The 21,382-nt window shown below is 39.5% G+C and overlaps 1 protein-coding gene across 5 annotated transcripts in view; it reads left to right on the top strand.

The window, feature by feature from the left end:
- Phkb (phosphorylase kinase regulatory subunit beta) overlaps positions 1 to 21,382 on the top strand; it is a 170,568-nt gene that overhangs the window by 19,254 nt on the left and 129,932 nt on the right. For all 5 annotated transcript variants that reach the window (XM_050120663.1, XM_050120664.1, XM_050120665.1 and 2 more), the window contains 4 exons: positions 5,018 to 5,107; positions 7,888 to 8,026; positions 9,419 to 9,518; positions 19,219 to 19,326. In XM_050120663.1, the coding sequence (XP_049976620.1) occupies positions 5,018 to 5,107; positions 7,888 to 8,026; positions 9,419 to 9,518; positions 19,219 to 19,326 (437 nt within the window). The remainder of the gene's footprint in view (positions 1 to 5,017; positions 5,108 to 7,887; positions 8,027 to 9,418; positions 9,519 to 19,218; positions 19,327 to 21,382) is intronic.

The raw sequence follows: 21,382 nt of genomic DNA, 5'->3' as shown, positions 1-21,382 counted from the left end.
CCATGTATGTGTGTGGGTGTGTTTGTGTACATCCATTCATGCAACACATGAGTATGTGCGAAGCTGTGAGAGTGGTCAGAGGACACCCTTGGGCACCGCTCCCGGCCTTCTCCTTTGAAGTGGGGTCTCTTGATGTTCAAAGCTGCATATGTTAACCTAACTGGCCCGTGAGCTGGGAGGAGTTCTCCTGGTTCTGCCTCACATCTCTCTGCCGGAGTGCTCGGACTACAGATGGCACTGGGTTCTGAAGCTTCAGACTCGAGTTGTCACACTTGGATGACACCCAGCCATCTCTCCTGGTTAACTTAGAAATAGTTTGTTTAACAGAAAGCAGTTTATATAATTTTCCTGTTATCTTTGATTTTAAAAGGAGATTTAGAATTATTTCTTTCAGCACCAAAACCCATGTATTCAGTGTAAAATTTCATAGTTTAACAATGTTTTAATGACTCCTTTGAATGTTATCCTATAGAAACAAGTAGCATTTTAAAGGCATGAAACAGTTAATAGAGCTCCAAACACCACCTGAGTAGGTTTTAAGGAAATAATAGTATTTACAATTATGAATCTGTATTTACTAGGCCTTTTCATATATATCCCAGTAGCTGCATTCACATGTGTATACACACACATTGTTAAATTAGGCATGCCAAGAAGTAAGAAACATTTAAAAATAAAAATAAGAACACAAAATTAAAATTACTTACAAAAAAATCAGAGCATCCAAAGATTTTATTAGTTATTTGGGGCAATTTTAGGGCAGGTTCAGTTTTATTTCATTCTGTCTTAGCATAGAACGGCATGCAGACAGCCACATGAAAACAGTTATGAACACAGAGCACAACTGCATTAACAGTATATAAAGTTGTGTCTGTCTTTGGAGGAAACTTAACTCTTGAGTGTTCTTTAAGGCTTCCTTTCGGTTTTTCTGCCAGACTGTTTCTTTAGATATTTTCCATCCTATAATGTAAGGTCAGCATGCCAGGGCTCGTTTTTCTCAATTCTCAGTTGTCCTCAAGAAAGGAAGATAGGCTAGTACCTTGGACCAGTAAGTTCTGTGACAAGTTCCTGAGGGGAATAACTGGGGATGGGAAAATAAAGAAGATAGGAAAGCTGGTGCCAGGAGGTTTTCCATACCTGATGGCTGTGTCAAGCAAGTTTATTAAGAAGTAAGACATAAGCCACTTTGGAAATCAGTATGGCAATTTCTCAGAAAATTAGGAAACAACCTACCTCAAGACCTAGCAATGGCACTACTGTTTCAAATTCTCTCTATAACCCTCTCAATACTGGGCCTTTCACTGTAGCCGAGACTGTACCCTCACTACTGGCCTCTCCCAGCCCATCTTCAGGGACTGCAGCCATACCACACAATGCCAAGCCTTAGCTGTTCTCTATGGCCTCTTGAGGCCTTCAAAACTAGCACCACCTGGGTGACTCTTACACTACCAAGTTCTGCTGTCAGCATGAGATGCAGTGGAGGGGGCCCACGTTTCTGTATGCTGACGCCGAGGATATGCTCCCAGATTTCCCATGAGTAATACTGGTCTCTTCTCATCACAGCTGGTTCTTCAGCTCCTGCTGACCTGCATGAGTTGCCCCCATAAAGCAAAGGTCGCTGGCTTCTTGTTAACATACTGACTCTTCATTCCCAGGTGACTGAAACTATAGATCCATAATTCAGTGTATCTCATAAATGGCCCCAGTAGTCTTTAAGGAGCTCTCAAACTTCCGTTTGGAATGCCACATGTCAGGCCTTCATTGCCCGTGTATTTTTTAACATTCTCATCTTCCAAGCTTCCGCTTCCGAGCGAGCGGCCCACTGAGTCTTCAGTACTCACTAGCTTTTCCAGCCCAAAGTTCAGCTGCTACCATAATCCCGCCAAAAAACTCTTGGTCAGGTCTCTTAAAACAATTCCCCCTGCTAGTAACAGTTTCTTTCTTAGTTAGGGTATCTATTTCTGTGATAAAACACCAAGGCTAGAAGCAATATGGGGAAGTAAAGGTTTATTTTTCCTTACACTTTGAGGTGCCAGTCCATCAGTGATGGAAGTCAGGACAGGAACTCGGGCAGTGCAGGTACCTGGAGGCAGGAACTGAAGCAGAAACCATTGAAGAATCCTGATTACTGTCTTGCTCCTAAGGGCTTACGCAGTCTACTTTCTTTATAGCACCCAGGATCACCATCCTAGGGATGGCACAATGAGCTAATTTAAAAAATGCTTACCATGGGCCTATCTGGTCTGGTTAATTTTTAAATTGATGTCCTCTCTTCCCAGATAACACTAGCAACGTCACACTGCTTAAACACGTGTAGACTTCAAGAAGATGCAATGAAAATCCTATAAATAAATAAATAAATTTTATAAATAAGATGATTTGACTTTTATACCTTTGTGCTTTGTTTTGAACAGTCTTTCTTTCCATCCTCCTTTACCTCCCTCTTTTCTTCTCTCTTCTCTTACTCCCTTCTATCCTCTTCCTCTCTTTCCCTCCCTTCTTCTCTGTGTCCCTTTGTGCCCCTCCACTGCCCTACAGGTTGAACTGAGGACCTGTGTTTGCTAAATGTTTTACCTTTAACTAGATTTGTATTTTCTAAAGAATTCTTTATCTTTTTTTCTTTCCATGAAAGCACATAGTAACAAGCACCTTCATTGGTGCTTTTTTTTTTTTTGTAAAGAAAAACTATATGACAGTAATTTTAGTCTGTTTAGTAGTAAGTGGAATGGTATTAGCCGTGACCATCAGGACTGTTTCTGAAGCCACCTGCCACTGGTTTCAGTTGTGCATATTCAGTTTCTACTCTCATGCACTTGCATCCTTTACGTAATTGCCATAGACGTACATATTCATCTTTGTGTGGGTCTATATGTTTTCTCTGTGTTTATAAGTGTTTGTGTCTGTTCATTGTGCGTGCAGGTATGTACATGTGGATGTGAAGGCTAGAGGTTGACATCAGATGTCATCAGATGTCTTCTTTGTTACTCTTCATCTTAATTTTTGAGACCTTTTCTCTCACTGAAGTTGGAGTTCAGTCGTTTAGTAAGATGGGCTGGCTGTGAGCTCTAAGGACCTGCCCGTCACTGCCTCACCAGCTCTGGGACTGCAGAGGTGCCTGCACTGCCACGCCCATCTTTTTACCTGGGTTCTTGAAGATCCCATGCCAGGTCCTCATGTTTATGTGGCTACTACTTTACCAGCGGAGACTTCTCAGATCCCTATATATTCAAATTTTGATAATTTTACTTTTCACATATAATGTAAAAAAGACTTAAGTAAAAAGAAAACTGTTATATGCTTATAATCGTTTCCCCTAAAAAACACTGTCTTTAGGGTACTCATTCATGCTTAAAAGCTGTGGTCATTTGCATTTGCTGTTTCTCTCTTAGAGGAACTTCACTAGGAATATATAGTTTCCCAAAATGTAATTCCTTACTAATTAACAGTGGCCTCATTGTCCTTTTCCAGCTGACAAGCTTTCCTTACATTTATACGGGTCCTCAGCCATGGCAGCGGGTAGAACTAGGCTGTTGTTTCCTGTGTAGCTGGAGGAAAGTTCTTGTGAGGATCAGTGTGTGTTTGCAGAGGTCTCCATTCTTTACTACGGAGCTATTCCTGTTGGTACCGTTCTTAGGACCCATTAGAAAATGGCTTAACGCAGAGCATGTTTTTTTTTTTTTTTTTTTTTTTTTGAGACAGGGTTTCTCTGTAGCTTTAGAGCCTGTCCTGGAACTAGCTCTTGTAGACCAGGCTGGCCTCGAACTCACAGAGATCTGCCTGCCTCTGCCTCCCTAGTGCTGGGATTAAAGGCGTGTGCCACCACCGCCTGGCTGAGCGTGTTATTTCAAATTTCTACTTGTTTGTTTGTGGGAAGTAGCAGGCATGCCATACTGCCTCATGTGGAGGTCAGAGGACAACTAATGGGGTTTTCCTTCCAATATTCTATAGAGCAAACTCAGGTTGTTAAACTTGATGGCAAGCCCTGTTGAGACATCTGTCAGCCCTAGTTTGGCTGTAAATTAACATATCGGACATAGTAATTTTATAATCATGAATTATTTAATTTTATTTAGAAATAGACTTTTAATGTATGTCAACATGATTTATCTAACCTTGGTAAGTGATAAGTTAATTTTTGTACTGTTTTTTTTTAACTCTGTGGAACATTTCTGAATCTAGAGATGAATTTATTATGACTGAGATGTTATAATTTCTGAGTGCTTTTAGCAAGCGTGGAGATAGGTACTTAGTCTGATGGCTGATGGCTCGGGTGGCTTCCTTTCATGGAGTAGCTAAGAAAATGCACAGTCAAGTGCTCAATTTTCTGTACTCACTTTGTGGCAAATCATCATGATTACTGTGTATTCTGGAGCTTTTGAGCAGCATGCTCTGCTGATGCCTTAGAATAGTTTCTGTGACTGAGAAACAGTGCGTTTTGCTTGTAGTCAAGATAGCAATGCAAGAGAACATGGAAGTTTAAAAATCCCAGTATGAAATGTAGCTGAATATATAGTGGATGACTGGGGCGTGTGAGCTACTGAAACATAGCTGACTATGTATGGGCTTGGTTGGGATGTGTGCGCATTTATCTTTGTTGTTGGAGCTTTGTAAACTGTGGTCATTCCACAGATATTGTGTACTAAGTATTAACATAAGTAATGTGATTTAGACTTAAGAACCCGAAGTTAGATCTATTTCTCATTGATAAGAAATCATTGAGCTTCTGACCACTCTAAGAGTGTCAGGAGTACTAGGTTGTGAGGCCTTGGGTACAACACTACATTGCAGAATGGAATGGTTTCTTTGAAGGCAGGACAGCATTTAGGGCTTCTCTGTGCTTGTGAGGAATCTTCTCTGCTCTTTTCTTCCTGAAATTTTTATGAGGAGTGAGTAGGATAGTTCGGAAATGAAGTGAAAATTATATTGTTAGTTATTGCATCATCATTTATTTAGAAAATTTCATTGTTTATCTAGGTGCAAATTACTTAATTTCATGAGTTTTCATTTTTTCTTTTAGGTTCAGTTTATGAACCTCTTAAAAGCATTAATCTTCCAAGACCTGATAATGAAACCCTTTGGGATAAATTGGATCATTATTACAGAATTGGTAAGTACCACCCGAGGAAAGCATAGTTAACTATTACTAGTGTTCCCTGGTCCATAGTGATATTTCATATATTATGTTGAGATATTGTTCTGTAATTTGGAGATTGGGTAATTTTACTGTTTAAGTACTATATATTCCAGTTGTATGTCTATGGACATAAAGGGAATCCACAGCTAATATCTGGCCTAAGAATAATTTTGTTACCAATTTTATATTGCTTTAACCTTCCTAAGTATTAATAGATTCTATTTTTTTTTATTTTTTATTTTGGTATTTTGAGACAGCGTCTCTTTGTGTAGTTCTGACTGTCTCTCTATGTAGACTAGGCTGACCTTAAACTGACAGATCTGCCTGTCTCCGCCTCCTCAGTGCTGGGATTAAAGATGTGCACCACCACGTCAACCTTAATAGATTTTAGAACTTGAGTATGTTTTCCTTTTGTTTCATATGGGTATTACCTTGACCATTTACGTATATGTAGTTAGTTTCTAACGAACCGAATTTAAAGAGTCAGTCTCAGGTAATTGTTCCCATGAACAGTATCAGCCTTCTGGGGGTTTTGGCTGTTGGTTTGATTTTAAGTTTTGTTTGTCCAAGGTCAATGTGGCAAATTTGTTTTTCAATGTGGGTAAGCAGCTTTGTGATATATATGAATGGAATCCTTTGTTCATCACACCATGAATTAGAATGCCTTTTTTCTTTACAACCTTGCTTCTTGTGTTATTTATTGTTCTCTTATGATAAGAAGTATAAAATTTTATTCACCTCCTCAAACATGTTTTTTTTTGTTTCAACCTCGTATCAGCTTTATTTCAGCTTATTTTCCATCAAGATTCTGACATGCATTCTTATATTGTCCTTTTTTGTTATCTTTACAGCAATAACAATCTAAAGAGTACTACTTGTAGTTTAAAAAGAAATAGCCAGTATTTACTTTTGCACTGTAGGGACCAGTTCTTTACCATGAGAAAGATAATCAGTGTTCTGGGAAATATTTGTTAGTCTGAGAAAACAATACTGACTGTGGTGGCTCGACCTGAACTCAGCATCCAGGAGGTAGAGATAGGATGATTGTGAATTCCACACTAGCTGCTAGAAGATCTTGTCTTAAGAAACAAATAAACAGCAACAAAAACAAAAAAGTGTTAATGTCAGAGCTGGAAAAGAGGAGTTGTTGGGGAGCAGAATGGAAAACTTTCTTCTAAGCACAACATGGATGTTGTGCTCTTGAACTTAGAAAATCTTTGTAAGATTGAGCCTAATAACACCCTGTGTTGTAAGAGACTGTTTGTTTGTCCTGGCCTCCCATAACCCAAATAATCACACAGAAACTATATTATGTTAAATACTGCATGGCCCATTAGCTCTAGCTTCTTATTGGCTGACAGTTATATCTTAATTTAACCCATTTCTAGTAATGTGTGTATCACCGCATGCCTGTGGCTTACCCGGTAAAGTTCCCAGCATCTGTCTCTAGCAGGGCTCCATGGCTTCTCCCTGACTCCACCTTTCTCCCAGCCTTCAGCTTAGTCATCCCCGCCCCCCTTTCCTAAGTTCTGCCCTATCAACAGGCCAAGGCAGTTTTTTTTTTTTTTTTATTAATCAATGTTTTTCACAGCATACAGAGGGGAATCACACATCACCCCTGTCATGGAGTGAAGGGGCCTTATGGAACCCCACCCCTGCCTGAGGATTTTTATTTGGTTGATAGGGGAGGGAGAGATTTTTCTTCAGTTATAATCCACTGGTAAGGTGCCAAGACTCCTGCAAGCAAACCTTTACTCTTGTGAGCAACTTGAATGAAACTCATTGGACCACCAATGAGGCATTAAATAGGAGGAGGCGAGTTGAAAAAAAGATAATGGTGAATATGATCAAAATGCAGGGTCTGTATACATCAAAATGTCATAATGAACCCATTATATATAACTAATATATGCTGTTACATTGTTTACATGAAAAGAGATAGAAAAAGAAGGAAATTGTTATTGTAATGTAGATTACATTGCTTTAGTGTATTTGGGGGAAAAACTGTTTGTTTATACAAAAATAAAGTTTCTTTTAGGAAATGTAAAAATGTCCTGTAGACTATTTTCCTAGTTTGGGACTCTGTCATCGAGAGCAAAGCACTGATTTCAGCCCTTGCTTTGTCCACAATCATTTCCCTGTTGCTGTCCTTGCTATATAAAAATGGGATTTTACTTCTGAAATTTCAACAGATCCCTAACCTGCACAGTTGAGTGAGTCAATGAACACCTTGGTGAATAGCAGTCACCTGTGAAACACGGGGCTCTGGCCCGTTTTGTGCTCTTCTTTCTTCTCCCTGAATTGCTGGTCACTTAGTTTTCATAATGCAGAAGAACTGGCCTTATGACTTAGGAAGTCAATGATATCATGTATTGTACATTTGCCTTAAGTTTTCTAGTTTGAATTTGACCAAAATATTATAGTCAGGTTTTTTTGGTTAGTATTTTCTCCCCTGTATCTGATGTTATTTTGCTAAGATTTGTATTATTTATTAACATTAACCAGCATAACAATGACAAACGTCTAGTGCTCTAATTAGTTGAGTGCTTTCTCCAGAACCATAGAGACAACTTCATGCAGTGTGGGTTTCCACCAGGCCAGAGTGACAGGAAGTCGCTTAACATCTTTGAAAGTTTTATGTTAAAGCTGAGTTTAGAAACAATAAACACGTCAAAAGAAATGGGAAGAAGAAACCGAGAGAAAGACTGCTTGTGCATTCATGCCTTGTCTTCTTTTTTCTTCTTGTTTTGTAGTCAAATCAACAATGCTGATGTATCAAAGTCCGACGACAGGGCTCTTTCCTACTAAAACATGTGGTGGAGATCAGAAGTCCAAAGTCCATGAGAGCCTGTACTGTGCTGCAGGCGCCTGGGCTCTGGCGCTAGCATACAGGTGAGCTGGTTTGTTCTAATAGCTCCCAGTAGACCAGTTTATAGAACCAAGACATTGAAAGGGGCATATTTTGAAGATCATTTGATAAATTTGAGTATAGACTGTGTATTATATAATACAGCATCAACTCTTAACTATCTTGACTGTAGTTAATGCTGTTTATGGTTATGTAAGAGAATGGCTTTTTTTCCTAGAGATGCTTCTAATGATGTTTATAGCCTTCAAATAGAATAAAAATTATACTTATATATGGAATACAAGACAAGATAATGTTAATAGCTGGTCAATCTAGGTAAAGAATATGTGGTTTATATTGTAAACCACTTTTAACGTTTTTGCACTTTTGAAAGTTTTGAAAGAGCACAGGAACAGAACATTGTTTTAAAAGAGTATATATAACAGAGGGGCTAGAGTCAGGCAGTAGCCTTTCCCGAAGACCTCAGAAGAGAATTGAGTCTCCCACCAATCTGTGTCTGATATCAGGGAAGAAATAGGATACAGGACAAATGCCTACATCATATATGCTCTAAGATGTGCCAACCATGAGTAGTTTACTTTTCTGACATTCCGGCTCCCCTTTCCCCATGCCTATGATAGCGACAGAAACAGAATTTAGCAACTTCATTAATGGGGCATGGGCAGTTTTTATTAAGTGGCAGTGATCTGCGGGTATTTAAGTGAAACAAGGAGCATATCATTCTTACTTATTTTAGCAGTGGTTATTTCTTGTACCTTTTAAGGTCATTCATAATTAAAAGACTTTTTTTTTTTTTTTTTTGCCCAGAAAGAACACCTTAATCTACTTTAATGATTAGATTTTAGGTTTCTTTTTTAAGGCAAGAGAAGTAAAATATGATCAATTCATATTTAAATTAAAACTGATGGCAGAATATACCATATGTATCATTGGGTGTGTGTTTAGTCAAGCGCCTCTTTAAAGACTCAGGTATTCCCTGGGGCACAGCAAAGAAAGCTTATGCCTACCTTCATTTCTACTTCTTTGAATCCAACTGGGAAGTATATATCATAAAGAGATAGTTTGTCTGAGTTTTGTAACAGTGAATTTAAAATAATTTGTGGGCGATTTTTTTTTCTAATGTAGAAATAAGCTTTAAATTTTAGCTAGATCATTGTAGAAAATTCCTGTTTAAAAAGAACTGACTCACTCCCATAAAGCAAGGAAAAAGCTGCACAAGTTTTACCGTGAGGATTTTTTTTTTTTTAAATTGCAGCATTTCTACATCTGCTGGGAAGATGAAACTTCACTGGCAGAATTAGTAGATGTCACCAGAACACAGGATTAGTCAGTAGTTAAATACTTAATTATCAAAAGCTCTACTCCCTTTTCAAATGCAATTCCAATTTGTTTCCTGAGTTATCTCTCTCACCCAGGCGCATTGATGATGACAAGGGAAGGACCCATGAGCTGGAGCACTCTGCTATAAAATGTATGAGAGGAATTCTCTACTGCTATATGCGTCAGGCTGATAAGGTAAAGCGTGTGCACCGAAATTCTCATATCGTTCTAAAGGATTAATTTAACCAGCACTGCAATAGCATCTTGTGAAGAATGTACTTTGAAAAAGGTAAAGCCACTTCCTAGACAGTCCATGGAGTTTAAATCAGCCTCTCCCTCCCCAGCCCAAGCCTTTGAAATCCTGAAACGGAGGTAGCTGCTTCAGTGAGAGATGATTGAAAATTATTATTTAGACTTGAATTTGTGCTCCTGATTTGTTTTTCTCTGTGATAAAGATCCAGATTCTTGGGAAGCTAACAAATATAGCTAGTTCTAAACAACTTATTATTTAAAGAATATCCTTGTCAACCTTAATTTTGGATGTGTGAATTGGTGTGATAAAGGGGAATTTTAAATGTATAATGTCTCATTCATTTGCATGCAAAGAGGCCAGGAATTACAGCGTTAGCAAACAGAGCCTTCTGATGTTACACGGAAATGAAAGAAACAATACTCCTAGCATGGTTTGTCTAAACTGTAAAGTTCTAGATTTTTATAATACACTGTTCCCTTTACTTACCTATTATGTTGAGTCCCTAACTCCTGACACCATGTCCACAAATATACTTATGGTGTTTCTAAGATGACATCAGGTGTAATGATTCTCACAGGACTCATCAAGGTCATAGTTGGTGGCTTCCCAGAACAGCACATGTAAGATGTTATATGCCAAGCTCTTTTTCCCTCAAGATTTTTATTAGTGTAGGTACCCTCTACCTAACACCCAAATTCCAGACTCCTAAGAGAAAATTTGGTGTTACCTAAACCACATCAGTTTTAGACATGCACGCCATTCTTAGGAGAGAATAGTGGAAACCCTTCCAAATACAAGTTAGCTCACAGGGCCAACGGTGATACTTGTAAACATTCTTTTCTGAGGTTGTCAGATGTGGAGTTACTGGATCAGCTCTTTTCAGGACAATCAACAGGTTGATGCATTGGCTTCTAATTTTACCAGCTGCATTTAGATAAGCTGACTTCCACATGCTTCTGTTTTGTTTGTTGTTGTTGTTGTTTTTATCTGTAAACTATGAATCCCAGTCATACCTGCTTCATACAGTTCCTGTGAGGAAAGTGAAACAGAGTACAAAAGTACTTGGAGTACTGGTCCTCCAGGTATTAATGTTTCCCCTCTCCTATTAGACCGTGCCCTTCCAACGTGTTTATGGCTTCTTCACTTGGGCAGAGATGCACAGCAGTGATCTCTTAGTGGTTTGTATGTCATGATCATATGAATTATATTGTTTTAACTTCTACTTGAAAAAAATTCAAATGTGATAACAGATCTTTCTAAGATCTGTCTTTGAAGTCATAACTTTAAAAAATAGTATATTTTGCCAACAGAATATAGCAGTATCTTTACTTGGCAGAAAAAAAGTGTACTTATTCTAGCTGAAAGGGAGGCATTCAACAAAAGCACCACCTATTTACTGAGATCTAATTTTGCAGATAATCTTTGCAAAGATTGTCAAGATGCTAAAAAGTATCATATGTTTTACTTTGGATTGATGGAATTAAACTGGCAAGACATAAGTTAAATTGATATAATTTTGGTTAATTTTTTTTAAATGTGATAGTACTGTTCACTTTCTAAGTATCTCTTCATTAATGCTAAATCTTTAAAAGGTCAACGTTTCTCTTTAGGAAGTATTGTAAGAGTCATGAATTTTGTGTGTTTGCTAAACAAGCTGACAGACATAATTTGGAATTGTTCATCAGATGGAAGACAGTGACATAATGACATAAAGCTTTCTCCCTCCCCCTGTGGTATGAGTAGCCAGTGGGTAATGACCCTTTCTAAATATTATTCATTTTTACCAAGTAGTTACCATAATTGTGTTTTCTTTTAAATAGAACTTGAGTTTGACTTAAACTATTTGACATCCCTCAAATTATAAGGAACTAATATTGCTTTCCATAGGTATTATTAATGTAAACCATTAAAATAAATGGGGGGTTGAATTATTTTGAATTTTTATCATACTAAAATTGCTTCCATGCAGGAGACATAAACAATGCCTACATCTTTTTCTAGAGTTCTAATGACAAACTGAACTACTGCACTGAAGTTTACTCTGGAGAATCAGTGGGCTTATTAGGATGGCTTATAGTGCATGGGTTAGGGGTCATGGGCAGGAGTATATGTGGCCTTAAAGCAGCCACACTGGAAGGTCTGCCCCAAGCATGGGTGGTGACTCGCCCATGGCCACATAGATGGAACCTCTCCTGAGTCCTTGCTAGCTTATATACTCTAGCTCTTTTCTGAGTCCATTCACAATCAGGGTAGAATTCATAGAACTAACTGGTAGGGCAGGAGTCAGATGTTTGGGTGACGATCCCATGACTCTTCTTGTGCCTACTCCAATGATGGGCTGTCAACGGTCAGCAAGCCCAGCCGTCATGATCCCTTGTAAGCTGTCACAGCTAAACTCATGAAGGTGGTGATAGTTGATGACTCAGAGAATAATAGTCCTGGACAGCATTGTCTGTACCACATATATATTGAGGTTTCAAGTAATTTTATTATCATAAACTTTCTTGAGCCCTCTATCTTTTTGGAGTAGGGAAGTGGAATGTATTACTATAGTCTACACAGAGTATGAGGGATTGATTCAGATACTGGATGCTATAGCTAGATTAATGTCGGTTACCATATGTTCTGTGAACTTTTCATGGTGAGATGCGAACAAACACCTGTTGCCCCAGAAAGGGCATAAACAACAGAACAAAGTAGAGTTCTATCAAATCCAACTTGGCAAACCTATGAGTTTCTTATGCTTGCCTACATGGATGAAGGGTTATCTATGCAGCACAGATGACTCCAAAACAGCCATACCACCAAAAATTACATCACCTTAGCTTCCCAATGATTGCCGAGATAGAATCTCCTCTTGAGTTAACCTTCAACACTACAGACTCTACCGTCAGCGTAGGCCACAAACCACAACATATGTGAAGGAGATGTAGAATGGAGAGACAGAGATCTCAGTTGAGGTTGAATAACCCTCCTCCTAAGAGGGAAGGTCAACAGGTTGTATCTTTCTATTGTTGTTTGTTTGCTTGCTTGCTTCGAGACAGTCTCTTTGTAGCTATGTGTAGAATATTTGTTTAACTAGACTAAGATGTGTTACCATTGCTTATGTTGCATTTGTTTAACTATGTAAAGGTGTGCTACATTTGTTTATGTGGTATTTGTTTAACAATATAAAGATATGTTGCTTTGCCTGCCTAAGGCACCTGATTGGTCTAATAAAAAGCTGGTGGCTAATAGCTAGGCAGTGGAGGGATAGGCGGGTCTGGTGGGAAGGGAGAACAAATAGGACGGGAATCTAGGCTCAAGAGAGGACAGGAGAGAGAACCAGGGAGAAAGAGTGGGAGATGCCCAGGGTCAGCCGGGCAGCCTCCAGTCAGCGAGACAGGGAGGAAGCAGTAAAGTAGAACATTCATAATGAAAGAAAAGTAAAGGGCCCTGAGGCAAAACACAGATGATGAAGAGAAACAGGTTAATTTAAGTTATAAGAGCTGAACTTTGATAACTCATAATGTCTCCATCTCATTATCTGGGAGCTGGCGTTCTGAAAAAGCCTGCTACATAGCCTGAGCTGTCCCAGAACTCACTCTGTAATCCAGGCTGGCCTTGAACTCATAGAGATCTGCCGGTCTCTTTCTCTGTTTCGGCCTCTGCCTCCCAAGTGCTAGGACTAAAAGTGTGCACTATCACACCCAGCAACAGGCTGGATCTTAAGGGTCTATTCCAGGTAGTGACAGCAGCTCTGATGAAGGGAGTTGTTTTAGTTTTATATATGTTTCTGTGATAAAACATCCTGACAAAAAACCTCGTGGTAGAGAAAGGGGTTTATTTAGCTGTTATTCCAATTACAGTCTATCATTTGGGGACTGTTAAGGCATGAAGTCACCCAACAAGTCCCGTCCCACCACAGTCTAGCGCATAGAGAATAAGCACACCCTTCTTGCCCCTGCTTCTTTCTCCTCTCATGCTGTTCAGGCCATCCTCACCTAGACTGTGTTGCTGCTTCCAAGGTGCGAGTTTTCCTACTGCTATTAGAAATCAAGGCAGATATTCTCACAGGCCAACCTGATCTAGATAATTCTTCAGGAAGACTCTGCACAAAGATTTCTAGGTTCTTTCCTTTTGAAACCCGCACAATGGTAACAGTAGGAGAGAAGTAATTTAAGCATCACACCTTCTATTACTTCTTCCCTTCTGGGTGAGTTGTTTTCCTTATGGATTGATGGCAGGGAAAATATTGTTTTATTGTATGTGTGTGCCAAACACACGTGTGGAGGTCAAAAGACAACCTGCTGAAGTCAGTTCTTGCTTTCCAACAAATGGGACCCAGGAATGAACTCAGGTTGCTTGACAGCAAGCATCTTTACCTGCGCAGCCCTCACCTGCCTGTGAATGTGTGTTGTGTGTGTGTGTGTGTGTGTACATGCGCACATAGACTATGGTACATGTGTAGAGGGCAGAAGACACCTAAAAGGAGTGAGTTCTCAGTTTCCACCATGATTCAGGATCAGGCTTGGTGGCAACCTCCTTTCTAGGCCTTTAAAGAATGAAATGACCTTTTCTTACAACTAAAGTAAGCACACTTGTGTGACTTGTTTGGCCTCAAGCCTTATATTCTTTGTTTTCTGAAATTGATTCAGAATCTAGAAAGTCTGAGTTTTTCTTGTTTCAGAGAGAGAGAAAGAGAGAGAGAGAGAGAGAGAGAGAGAGAGAGAGAGAGAGAGAAATGTGCTTCCTGAGCATTTTGTAAAAACAGTCACTAAAAGATATTTTACATTTATTAGGGAGTTGAAGTGAGTACATGGAATTGGCCTTGATTTGTAGGATATGCAACGGTATCATTTTGTGTTTTAGTACTTTGTCTGGGATATTGTTTATTAATGTCTTACTTTCTAATATTCCGTTTGTTCTTGTCCTGGCTAGTTTTATGTTAGCTTACCACATACTAGAGTCATTTGGGAAGAAGAGCCACAACTGAGAAAGTGCCTCCACCATATTGGCCTGTAGGAAGTCTGCGGTGCATTTTCCTAATTAGTTACTGATGAGGGAGGACTTGGCCCATCGTGGGTGGGTCCATCCCTGGGCTGGTGGTCCTGGGTTCTATAAGAAAACAGACTGACTGAGGAAGCCACAAGGAGCAAGTACGTAGGCAGCACTCTTCAGTGGTGTCTGCATCAGCTCCTGTCTCAAGGCCCCTGCCCTGACTTCCCTTTGCCAGGGATGTGGAAGTGTAAATGAAATAATCCCTCTCCTTCACAAGCTGGTTTTGGCCATGGTGTTTCATCACCTTCGGAGCCCCAGCGAGACAGCTCTGTCTCACCGCCCTTGTGACGAATTCATGGCTGCCCTGCAGTTGGCCTGGAGGGCTTTCAGTGGCTGTGCCCCGTGCTTAATTTCATTCACAATGCTGCTGAGAACCAGTGAGAAATCACTGAACTTTTGTAAAATTTGTTCTTCCAGATCACGTACAAAGATGGGGATGATTATTTTCCTCTAAGTGTGTATTTTAAGCCTATAAATTAAGAATATATGATAAACTAGCTATCCCAAATAAACTATTTACTCACAGTGGAAAAAATTTTCATGAAAAATTTAAAATACAAGTAAAATAAATTCTGATATGGTTTAGAACCATGCACTATAATCGTTTTCTTGATCTTAGGAAATGCTAGGTAGCCTATAAACTACTAATTAATGTATTTTGTTTCTTGACTGTTCTCAAGAGTACATTTTGTTTGAAGTTGACATACAGCATACCCCATTAATTTTCAAAGTGTACAGAATTTGATTTTTTTTCTGAAATCTTAAATTGCATGCCTCTTAGCAGCTTTGAAATTCAAAGCCATTCTATAACTTCCCCTGTGAGCATCTTTAATCATTTAGCAGTGAGTTTTCCCCTGCCACAGCGCTTAGAAATAAAGTCTCCTGCTGGGTTCTTGCATGTCTTAAAGACAAATGACAAGCATCATCTTGTCAACAGCTGCTGTGGCTTCATTCACCCGACAGAGCCTCATGTTAGATCCCTGTTACATGGGGTGCTGGTAGTGGTCAGCTTGACACAGGTGTGGCCTGAGGAAGGAGGGGAGCTGGATCAAATCCCTCCACCAGATTGGTCTGACATGTGTGGCCTGAGGAAGGAGGGGAGCTGGATCAAATCCCTCCATCAGCTTGGCCTATACTTCATGATTATTAACATGACAGGGCTCAGCCCGCTGTGGGCAGTGTCACCTCTGGCCATGCTGTTTTTAGCTGTGTAAGAAAGTGAGCTGAGCAAGATGTGGAAAGCTATGTGCTCAGCAGCGCTTCCTTCATGCTCTCTGCTTCATGCTTTGCCTCTTGCCTCCTCGAGTTCCAGTCCTGACTTCCTTCAATGATGGGCTGTAACCTGTAAGCTAACTATCAGTCCCTGTTTATCACAGCAGCAGAAGAGCTGTCTAGGACAGAGGGGGTTAGTGATGTGCTGGGCCTGACCGTGTTTAGGGGGAGGATTGTGGGAGAGCTTGGCACTGTTGGCTAGGAAAGCCATTGAGTCCTCAGAGGGATTGGAGAGAAATGTATTGAGAGAAATGCAGACTCTGGAAGCCTGGCTTGTGAAATCTCAGGGAAGTTTGAGTTCCTTGAAGACTCTGTTGGGACTGCTCCTGTGATATATGTGGATTAGAAATTTGTGGGAATGAAACATGGAATGCTTTACTAGGATGACGGATGCTGGCTCTTGGGGCTGAACACCCAGCTGTGATTAATCTCAGACTGGCATCGTGGAGGGAAGTGTTTCTCAGGGTCAGGAACACAGCAAACTAGGACATCAGGGAACCCGAGTCTTGTTTCAGTTCAGCTATATTGTTGATTAGAAGTCTGGAATAATGTTCATTTCTTTGAGGTAATAATGGAATAATCATGGCAGTGAGAAAGGAATGACTTTTGCTTGTGCGTTTCCAGGCTATTGCTTATGTTCTTTGATGGAAACAGAATGGCTATTTTTTCTGAGTCCCTCATTTACTTTATAAATGGAAAATGTACACCTCCAGTTGTTTCCTCTTTTTTTTTTGGTGGGGGGAAGGGCAGGTGGTTTCTCTGTAGCTTTGGAGCCTGTCTTGGAATTCACACTGTATACCAGGTTGGCCTCAAACTTACAGAAATTTGCCTTTCTCTGCCTCCCGAGGGCTGGGATTAAAGGCATTCACTATCGCTGCCTGGCTTGTTGCTGTTTTTTCATACACTATTTAATATACTATGACAATTTTGTACATATAAATAATGTGTTCTAATCACATCCACCCTAATACGTTCAACATCACTTCATGTCTTCTACTTTGAAAAGGCATTTATTTGTTTGTTTGTTTATATTTATGTACCTATTACATAATAGATATGTAATAGATTACATAATAGATATGTGTCTATTGCTCTTGGAGGCTATAAGAAGAGTGTTGGATCCCAAAGGCTTAGAGATACAGAAGTTGTAAGCCACATGTATCTGCTAGGGCTTGAAGCCAGTGTTCTTACCTGCTCAGCCATGTCTCCAGCCCTTTCTACCTCCCCCCAGCCCCAGTTTCTTGGTTTTTGTAAGCCTTTGAGTCTAATTAGTGATACCTATTGGGATTTAGACTGCTCTGATGGCTTGATCTTATGTGGGTGATTGTAACTGCAGTGAATTCATAAGTTCAGTGATCGTGTCATGACCAGAAGACTGCATCTCATAGAGTATCCCCTCGTTTTCTCAGTCTGATGATATCTTGCTGATAGAGCCTGACTTTTGTCTTGTTGACTTTAGTCATATTTGTTTCTGCAGGGTCATGGGTGATTTGGAATATGATTTTAAGATGTGTTACGTTTGTTAATGCTGTGGAACATTTGTTTAATGATGCAAAATGTGTTGTATTCTTTTATTATATATTTGTTTAACTCTGTGAAGCTGTGTTCCTGTGCCTGTCATAAACACCTGATTGGTCTAATAAAGAGTTGAACAGCCAATAGCAAGGCAGGAGAAAGGAGAACCTTTCTTTACTCCCATCATTTCTAAAACCAAATCTATGGCTGCTTCACACACCCAGCGTGCTGTTGTTTAATTCAGTTTTACCATCAACTGCCTGGACTCGATGTAGATTACAGAGGCTGTAGGCTCAGTACTCTAAAGCTACCTCTGACCTCAGAGCCCACTAGCAAGCAGTGGGCCCCCAGGTTACCCACATCTGACTTCACTATGAATTTGAGGTCCCATGGAATGAACATTGGAATCAATAAATGCTGTTTAAGTTCAATTGAGCAGGCCCTGAAAGGGGATGGACGTTTCTGTCTTTGGAGTTATGTTGATTGTTTAGAATTTGTACTTTGTAATCTACAATGATTAATACAGGGTCATTAGCCCATACATAGTTCCAGCTACTCCAAAGAAGTAGATAGATCCCCTCAGCTTGTTATTTGAGATCAGATTCGCCAACAGAGCAAGAGACAGCCAGCTTGGGGGGGAGGGGGAACAAATTATATGTAATTAGTAAATAAAAATGTATTCTACACCATCAGAATTGTTATATTGGTAATTATGTCTGGATGAGAAATGAAAATATATTTGTTCTACCATAGTTAAAATGTGTTTATTTTTAGAGAAAGAAATAAAATCTGAAGTTTGGATACTTAATTGCATTAGAATATAGTCTAATGTACTTTTCCATTCAACTGTCATGTCAATAAGCATTTCTAGGCAACTGTATAGCTAAGTATTGTCACAGAGACCTTGTTTTACTTAAGAAACATATGTTTTACTCAAAATCAAATAAGATTGACTGGCAAGGTGGTTCAACAGATAAAGGTACCTGCCAACAAGCTTGATGACCTAAGCCAATCCTCAGGCCACACATGATGGAAGGAGAGAACTGATTCCCACAAGTTGTCTTCTAACCTTCAGTATCATGTGTGGCTCTATGCACACTGACTTAGTTAGGGTTTCTGTTGCTGCGAGCAGACACCATGACCATGGCAACTTTTATAAAGGAAAACATTTAAGAGGTTTAGCCCATTATCGTCATGGTGGGAAGCAAGGCAGCATGCAGGTAGACTTGGTGCAGGAGAAGAGGCTGAGAGCTCTTACATAGTGACCTCCAGGTAATAGGAAGTTGTCTGAGACAATGGACATGGCTTAAGCATATATGAGACCTCAAAGCCCAACCCCATAGTGACACACTTCCTCCAACAAGCCCTTACCTGCTCCAACAAAGCCACACCTCCTAATAGTGTCACTCCCTATGAGCTTATGGTGCTGTCACATTCAAACCACTACACACACACACACACACACACACACACACAATGTGTTTATACACTATAAATAAAATAAATGTTAAAAACTCAATCAATAATATGCAAAACATTGCCAACAAACTATTGCTGTCATGCTTACATGCTCCCTACTCCATTCGAATTCAGTGCTGTGAACTATCATTTGGCAGTTATGTCCATTCTAATAAGTTAGTCATTGCGACCTTTGTCTATCATGGTTCCTTAGAAAGGTGCTGTTTCTGCGTTGTCCGTTCCTCAGCCTGTAAGCTTTAGCTTTCCTTATAAGAAAAATCACGTGAAAATAACGAACACTCCTAACTTTAGATGAGCATGTGAATGACTTCACGATTATTTTATATTGGCTTCCAGGTCCAGCAGTTTAAGCAAGATCCACGGCCCACAACGTGTCTTCACTCCATTTTCAGTGTGCACACGGGAGACGAGCTGCTCACCTATGAAGAGTATGGCCATCTGCAGGTAAAGGAAACATATTTACTTCTCTACCATGTACATTCCGTATCATGGCATGTTTGAGGCTACTTAGACTGTTTCAAAGTAAATTTCATAACTTTAAAATAGTAGAATATATGAACCCTGAAATGGAAAATGAAGTTTATTGGTAACCCACGAGGCTAAAGGAATTGCTGTCATGGAATATTAGAACATACCACGTTCATGGAGTGATCAGATGGGTTATTTCCCTTTAGAAGGTGGATGTCCACTCTTCCTCCAGTAAGCGAAACTTGTTTATATACTTAAAAGAATTCCTGCACTTGGAAATAAAAAGCGTTGACAGGTGTAAAACAATTATTCAGAAGTTTATGTTGGACCTCAGATCATTTTTAGTATATCTACTCTAGGGAAGGCTAAATACTCCTATGGGAATATCACAAACATTTTGAAACCTGTCAGCTTTGTGTTTTGTTAAACTCTATACCTATGCTAAAAATGTACCATAGAATGTTTTCTTTTCTTTTCAATACCACCCTCACGTCTGTGTATTTTAAGATGGATATCCTGTATAAATATTATATATACTATTTGTCCTTAACAGAGCTTATTTTTGTTTACCTATGTGTCCTGCTACTTTGGAATAAGGTACTTATTAATCATATACTCCTTACTAAAAAGAAGAGTTTTTCTTGGGTATAGTTGCTCTTGTGTGTGCACATACACTTACAGGTGCGCGTGCACATACATCTAAATATAGTAGATGAGTGCATAGAGAGCCAGCGACAACCTGCAGTATAGTTAGTTACTTGAGCACGATCCAACTTGAGATAGGCCCTGTCATTGCTCCAGTGCTCACTGATAAGGTTAGGTCAGCTAGCTACTGAGCCCCCGGGATCTGTTTGTTTTTGCTTTCCCAGCATTGGGATTACTGGCGGTGCCAGCACATCCAGCGTTGGTTCTGGAGATTATGATATTCTCATACATGGCAAGCACTTTACCAGCTGAGCTATCTCTCTAGTTGGAGTTTCTCTTTTCTATAATTTCTTCCCTGTTGTAAATGTCTTACTAAATTAATGAATCAGTTGAGTGGATTATATTATTATTTCTACTTAGAAGATGGAACCTACCTTCAGAAATAAAAGCATGTTTATGGAAGAATACCAAACTTTTGTATGTTGTCTCCAAACACAGAAAATGCTGTACCCATTTTTATATAGCAGAAACTTGTTTGTTTTTAATGATGATGCAGTTAAATGTATTTTTCAAAAACTTGCCTATAGATTAGCAAAATCAAAATAGAAGTGTGTAGTCTTAACTTTCTTTTAAACAAATAAACGTTACGTTAGTGAGATGGCTCAGTACGTAAAGGTACCCTGCCACCTACCTGATGACCTGGGAAGGATAGAACCAACTCTGGAAATCTGACCTTTGACCTCCACTCATGTACTATGGTATGTTGGCATGCGCATAGGGAAAGAGCTAAAATATAGTAAAGTTTAACTTCTTAGGATTACTAAATTTATAAGAAGTAAAGTCTCAAAGCGCTTACATCAAAAAAGAGCAGTCCTCTCAAAAGAGGTTTTTGGTTATTGTTGCTGTTCATATTTACCATTTGCCATTTTCATTCTTTAGTGGAATGTGCATAATAAAAATGCCCGGCCTTAACTTGGCTTATTTCTTGAAAACTTCTCTTAAATTTTTCCCAACTACCTTTTGCCTCTGGGTTTTTTCCTTTTCTTACTTTTGTATATCCTACTTTCCACTCTTACTCCATGGCTGGCTGGGTGCCTGGCCTCTAATGTTCCTGTTTCTTTTTTCTCTTGCTCCTCAGCTCCCTCGTTTCTCCTTCTATTTATACTCACTGCCTGACAGCCCTGCCTTGGTATTGGCTGTTTCGTTCTTTATTGAACCGTGAGGTGTCTTAGACAGGCAAAGCATCACAGCTTCACAGAATTACCCAAATACGGCATAAACAAAAGTCACACACTTTAAATAATATTCTCCAACAAATTGTCATATCTATTATCTAAGAAACTTAGAATTTCTTGGTGTGGCAGACATTCAAAGTCTTTCTTTTTTT

Source organism: Alexandromys fortis, unplaced genomic scaffold (genome assembly GCF_014885135.2).
Source record: "Alexandromys fortis isolate MF-2015 unplaced genomic scaffold, M_Fortis_MF-2015_v1.1 scaffold_186, whole genome shotgun sequence".
NCBI classification, from domain to species: domain Eukaryota; kingdom Metazoa; phylum Chordata; class Mammalia; order Rodentia; family Cricetidae; genus Alexandromys; species Alexandromys fortis.
This window is presented reverse-complemented; position numbering and strand designations above follow the sequence as displayed.